This window comes from Chelonoidis abingdonii, chromosome 4 (genome assembly GCF_003597395.2).
Source record: "Chelonoidis abingdonii isolate Lonesome George chromosome 4, CheloAbing_2.0, whole genome shotgun sequence".
Classification (NCBI taxonomy): Eukaryota; Metazoa; Chordata; order Testudines; family Testudinidae; genus Chelonoidis; species Chelonoidis abingdonii.
Genome location: NC_133772.1, coordinates 148291654 through 148298306, shown reverse-complemented (window position 1 = coordinate 148298306; position 6653 = coordinate 148291654). Strand labels below are relative to the sequence as shown.

Sequence of the window (6653 nt, the reverse complement as noted above, 5' to 3'; positions counted from 1 at the left end):
GGAAAAACTTTTTCACTCAGAGAGTGGTGAAGCACTGGAATGGGTTACCTAGGGAGGTGGTGGAATCTCCTTCCTTAGAGATTTTTAAGGTCAAGCTGGACATAGCCCTGGCTGGGATGATTTAGTTGGGGATTGGTCCTGCTTTGAGCAGGGAGTTGGACTAGATACCTCCTGAGGTCCCTTCCAACCCTGATATTCCATGATTTACTATGATTTTTATTAAGACTGTGTAAAACTCACTGGTATTACGGGTGATGGGGGTGTTTTTAATTCAGGAGGAAAGCTCTCAGATATCCTCCAGTAAAATCAGGAAACATAAGACTTTGTTCCTAATGTTTTAAAGGATAAGCGCAAAAAAAAAAAATTGTCCTTTTACAAAACAAAACCAGGAACTCTCAGGCTTTCTTTCATACTTCATAAAGAAGTTAAAAATAGCACAAACTTCCAATGCCACCCTAGCGCGCCCGCCTCACCCCCATTTGTAGGTTACCACTGATGTTGAAGGGGAGGTTTTTTGTACTGTGTAATGTCCGTGTTGTTGAGAGCTTGTCTTCAGCACCATGAAGCCTTCTCTGCACTGGTCAGTATAAAGCACTGGAGCATACCTGAATTTGGCAATAAAGGACAAACTTAATGTTAACTTAGCATCTTACTAACAATAACTCAGTTAGAAATATCGCCCATGTGGGTGCATTACAGTTATTAGGTGTGAGAAATACAGTTTTCAAACTCTAATTAATCATTTTTGAATAAACTTCTTTACACATGGTATCAGTGGCTATGATCGTTTTGTGTTTTACCTATAAAAGCTGACCTGTTTTATGTACCCTTTATGGAAAAAGCACAGTCATAAATTAAAAGATGCAACTCTTCTGAATATTTTACTGGTGGTCCTGTATTTTCCTGCCAGAAGTGCAGCTGTTTTGGGTTTCTTGGGATAACATATGAACAGGTTGTGTGTGCATTGCAAGTTTATGCTTGAATTGCCAAGCCAGAGGTGGAATGACTCAACCTTCCTGGGAGCAACGTGTACCAAGATGTGATGAATCAAAACAGCTAGTTGAAGCTTAGTGGCTTTCATTACAACTGTGAAAACCAATTCTTATTTGTGGTACCGTATCTGGCTTTTAAAGGTTGAGGCAGCCACTCTGTTGGTGATGTTAAGCTGTAATCCTGGGGATTTTATGTGCTTAATTGGATTCTATGGACCAGCTCCTTAGCTGGTATAAATGGGTATAGCTGCACCAAAGTAATTTACTGGATGTAGGATCTGGCCCTACATCTTTATTATGCAGAAGGCAGGGATTATGAGTTTATGGCACTAAATGAAACATTCAAGGCCCATTCTTCTTCATCCAACGCTGCCACTTTACTGGTAGTTCTTAGTGGGCAAAATAACCTCAGTGTTGGGCTCCCAAAAAGGGCTGGGGACAGCAGAGAGCTTGAGGACACACGATGAGCATGGCCTCTTCCAGCTTCAGGTCATTGGTTCAGATTTGGTCTGGATATTTCCAGCTCTGTGTGACGTGAGTTGCTGGTTTCTATCCACTTGCTAATAAGGATTCTGGGGACACCTGTCTCTGATGCAATTTCCCTGTCTGTAAAATGGGGAATATACTTAATTCACAGAGGTGCCGTGACGATTCGTTCACTAATGGGTCTGGTTTCGCAATCACCTTGCACCAGTGTAACTGCTCTAGATGTACCTTCTGGGAGCAGAATGTGAAGTGTTGGTGTCACCAGCCCAGCCAGCACCACGCCATTCTGCTGGCAGTGTAGCACTAACTGGACATGGACCTACTCAAAGACCCCTTCAGAGCAATGTAGGGAAGCTTGTATTGCCACTGTCCTTCCATGCTTGTCCTGTGAGTTACTAGAGGACTTTAGACTCAGGTGGTTCCATAGACTTCTATAGAATCTGATATCTTTCATGTTCTTGACTAAGTGCTTGAATTTATTCACCACAAATAGCCACATTTTCAAGAGCGGTAATGAAAGCAACTGGGGGAAAAAATGCATAGATACCCACTGCACCCAGAAAACCTGAAATTTGTGAGCACGCCTCGGGATGCATTTGCACACATGCTGGCCTGTATTATACACCTGTTTCTACCAACCGGTGTGCCAGCAGGCCTGAACACGGGTGCTGATGGGTTTTTTTTTTTTTTTTTTTGAAAAACTACACAATAATCAAAAAACCTTCCCTTGTAGTGTCGGAGGTGGATTGCAGTTTGTACTTTTGCTGTCCAGGACCAGGCCCCCTTGCAAATATTATGCATGCATCACATTCCATTCCCCAAAGTGAGGTTAAGATAGCAAATTTGAGTCCTGTGGAGTGGGAGCAGAGGAGGAAAAAGGAAGGGGGACGGCTGCCTTCTGATTGGCTGTGTGCCTCACTACCCTGCCTCCTCCAGGGGCAGAGTAACCAATCAGACCTCAATCTCCCTCTTCTTCCCCACCCCCGCCTGCAGCCACCACCGGGGGGCGGTGGGGAAAAGAGCCTCCTGGAGCCACCCCTCCCTAGCCTGGAAGGGAGCAGGGACTCTGCTACAGCCCCCCAGGATTGGGAGGGGAGAACCACCCCAGGAGAAGCAGAGGTAAGATGGGGAGGTGGAACTGGGGGATGAGTGTGAGGTGAGGGAGTTGGGAGGGGTAGAACTGGTGTGGCTGCGGGGCAGAATTGGGGTGAGGTGGGGGCTGGATTGATGGAGGGTGAGGATGCAACTGATGGTGGCTATGTGGCAGAACTGATTCGGAGACTGGGGCACAGGATTGATTTGGAGGTTGGAGGACAGAATTCATTGCTGGGCTTGGGGTGGGCAGATGTAGGGGTGAGAAATTCTGCTGCAGGGGCCAAAATCCTCCTACGCAATACATTTGGGAGCCTTGTTTGGGATTGGCTCCTGAATATTCATGAGTTCATTTGGAGACAATGTGTTGTGTCTCAAAATAACGAAAGGTATATCAAGGTGTGCCGTGGCAGAGAAAAGGTTGGGAACCACTGTTCTATGCACATGGGCAGTTTCTTCAAGCACATCAGGTGCATGGCCTCTGAAATGTGTCGGAGGTCTCTGAACCCTTGTTTTCTGAACTTTACAAGCCATATTGCACATTATCTTGTATTATTTAATCAGTAAAACTTTCAGAAAGCTAGCTTTTATGAGACTGTACAAAATACAGGCATATATTTATATGTGGTCTGACTCTAATAATCTGTGCTTTAAGTATGTTAGAAATCATTCAGGATAGTTTGCTTATTGAACAATTATGGGAGAAGCTAAATATATTTGATCATTATAGTTTCTAGTTGGAAAAGTTTTCAGTGGTGGGAACTTAAAAAAAAAAAAAAAAAAAAAAAACAACTCCTTGGGGTTCCCACAGTATATATGATGATTTGGTTTTGGCCTAAAACAGTGTTTCTCTTTGTTTTTAGATATCTAAACCATGTCCGAGCTACCTCTCCACAGGATCTTGCGGGGGGCTACACTTCCTCCCTTGCTTGTCACCGAGCCCTGCAGGATGCTTTCAGTGGGCTTTTCTGGCATCCCAGCTAGCCTGCATACACCAGCCTGTGAGCAGTGGGCATTGGACTGGAGCAAGGAGCAACTCAAGCAAACCTCCAGTGAAACTGCTGCCATCTGCACTATCCTTAACCTGCTGTCACCTTTTTCATATATATGTAAAATACTTAGGCACAGCTGGCTTTACTAAAGTTGTTGTTTTTTTGTTTTTTTAAGTCTGCACAAGAGCTTTGTAAAGTGGTGGATACATTTTTGTGGAAAGGGAACTCTTTAGTCATGTGGCACTTTGCTGAGAGGGGCTGAAGGAATAAGCCACATCTAATGGAAGATGTGAATAATTCAGCTATGGATGTTTGAGGTTTAAAAAAGAGACTTGTAAATTTTTTAAAATAAAACCAGACTTTTTATTAAATTTTGTGGTTTTACTCTTATTGCAGGGTTTTATTTGCACAAGCATTTAAATGCCATTTTGATTATAACATTGAGTCAATATTCAAACTTATGTTTTTTTTCCCATAAAACTATTTTCTCCAGCCTAGACGAGTGGGTTTGTTTCCTAATGCCCGTGGCGGGAGACAAGAAAAGGTAGAGCTGTGCTGACATCACTCCTATATTAGGCATGTTTGATGTCACTCCTCATGTTACCTTTGTCCAGAAAGTGGCAGTAAAGTCCCTGACTAAGTATCAGAGGGGTAGCCGTGTTAGTCTGGATCTGTAAAAACAGAAAAGAGCCTGTGGCACCTTATAGACTAACAGATGTATTGGAGCATGAGCTTTCGTGGGTGAATACCCACTTCGTCGGATGCATGATTAAGAATCCTTCACCTCCGTTCCTGGAGAATAAGCTTAAGTGGAGCATCATTACTAGTTCAAGTGGTTCTAACTGGAGAAGGCTAAAGGAGGCCAAATGATATAGAAAAGAATACAACAAACCTTTTTGCTTCAACATTTTGTGTCTCCCCCCCAACACAGCTCCTTTATTAAGCACAAAAGTTTTCTGTGACGGTTTAGAACAGTGGTCCCCAAACTGTGGGGCGCACTGCACAGCGGAGCACAGAGGAACATCCGAGGAGCACAGCAGGGCCCAGGAAAGAGTGCCACCTAATCCTGCTGTGCCCCCAGCTCTGCCCTGGCCCTTGGGGGGAGAGGGTGAGGAAGGGTGCAGACACGTTCCATTACAGGTAAGAGGGAGGGGGGGGGCACGAGAGGAAAAGTTTGAGCACCACCAGCTTAGAAGTTTCTCAAGGCAGGCACATCCACCTCCAGTCTCCTACTGCTTTCTCTCATTCCCATAGGCCTGACTGTCTGGATACTACTTGCCCCACAGCTTGCTGCTTCCACAAATTTTAAGCTAAGGCTACACACCAGCTTAAATTGATGTAATTTATGTCGCTCAGGGGTATGAAATAGCTATCCTCCTGAGTAACACCACTTATGCTGACTTAGTGCTGTCCACACTGGCACTTCTGTCGGCGGTAGTACTTCTCCCCTTGCAGGTGCTGGAGCAGGGGTGGGCAATAATTTTTGCAGGGGGCCACTCCATGGATTTTGGTAAGTCATCACAGGCTGCACATTTCTATTGTATTAATGGAAAGGATGTGGGGTCTAGGAGGGAGGTCCGGGCTGGTGCAGTGTTGGGGTGCAGGAAAGAGGTGTGGGCTCTGGGAGGGAGTTTGGTGCAGGAGGGGGCTCCGGGCTGGGGCAGGGGATGGGGGGTGCAGGGTCTGGGAAGGAGTTTGGGTGCAGGAGAGGTTCTGACTTGGCGCTAGGGTGCAGGAGGGGGTGTGAGGTGCAGGCTCTGGCTGGGAAGCACTTACCATAGGTGGCTCCCGGCCAGTGGCACAGCAGGCGCTCAGGCAGGCTGCCTTCCTGCCATGGCCCCATGCTGCTCCTGGAAGCTGCGGGACTTCTAGCAGCCCGGATCGTGAGGGAGCAGCCACAGATCCTGGCGGGCCAGACAAAAATGTTAGATGTATTTTGCCCACCCCTGGGCTGGAGCCATTAAGCCCAGGAGAGAGCTCTCTCCCATCGGCTTAGAGCTGCTCCACTAGCTGCTGCAAGCTCACTAATGGAGCCATAGCCTTAGGCCTTGTCTACACTTGCAAGTTGCAGCGCTGGTGAGGGGGTTACAGCGCTGCAACTTAGCAGGTGTCTACACTTAAAAGCTCAGCCAGCGCTGCAACTCCCTGTTTGCAGCGCTGGCTGTACACCTGGGTCTGCTTCCGGTGTAGCGAGACCAGCGCTGGTGATGCAGCGCTGGTCATCAGGTGTGGACACTCACAGCGTTTTTATTGGCCTCCAGGGTTTAGGCCTTATCCAGCATTCCTCTTCAGCGTCTCCTGGTTCATCACTTCGCCGCTCCACTGGCCCTGGGCTCAGAGCCTGGAGAGGAGGGGAGGTTGTAGAGGAACGCCGAGAGGGAGGCATGAGGTGTTTGAGACTCCCCGAGGAGTCATGCAGCAGGACTATTTTCAGCTAGGAAGAGCTAAGCCAGTCGCAGAGTGCTGGGACTTGGTATTTGAGAACCAGCAGAGGACTTTCCTCGGGTAAGAATCTTTTTTATTAGAAGTATGCAAATGTTATTGGAACAGGGGGGCTATGCTGTCCTGAAGCATGCTAGATGTGGAATAACCATTGATTTTTCCCTGTAGCTGCTCTTGCTTTCACAAGCCACAGAAACCCCATGGCTTCCAGAGTGAAGCACCCCCACCCCACCCCTTCCCAGGTGAGCTGCGTGTGCAAATGGCTCTGAGCGTATTCTGTCGGCAGATGTGGACGTGTAGGGTTCGTGTTATTTCCTGTAGCTGCCTCCCTTTTTGGGGCTTTTTTCTCCCCAACAAGTCACAGAAACCCCATGGCTTCCAGAGTGAAGAGCCCCCACCTTCCCAGGTGAGCTGTGTGTGCAAGATGGCTTGAGAGTAGTTGCTGTGCAGATGTGGTGTGGGTTCAGACGTTATTACCTGTTGCTGCTCTTTGCTTTCCACAAGCCACAGAAACGCCATGGCTGTTCCAGAGTGAAGGAAACCCCCACCCCCTTCCACGGTTACCACGGAGCAGCCCCCCCTTCCACGTGAGCCGCGTTGTGGGGAAACTCCGCCATCTTGTCTGCAGCTGGGCCTCTCTGTGCTTGCT

At 47.5% G+C, this 6653-nt stretch overlaps 1 protein-coding gene across 1 annotated transcript in view; it reads left to right on the top strand.

The window, feature by feature from the left end:
• MNAT1 (MNAT1 component of CDK activating kinase) overlaps positions 1 to 3933 on the top strand; it is a 214394-nt gene extending 210461 nt beyond the window's left edge. The window contains exon 8 of the mRNA XM_032789203.2: positions 3434 to 3933. Coding sequence (XP_032645094.1) covers positions 3434 to 3554 — 121 coding nt within the window. The 3' untranslated portion in view covers positions 3555 to 3933. The remainder of the gene's footprint in view (positions 1 to 3433) is intronic.
• The last annotated feature ends 2720 nt before the right edge of the window (positions 3934 to 6653 follow it).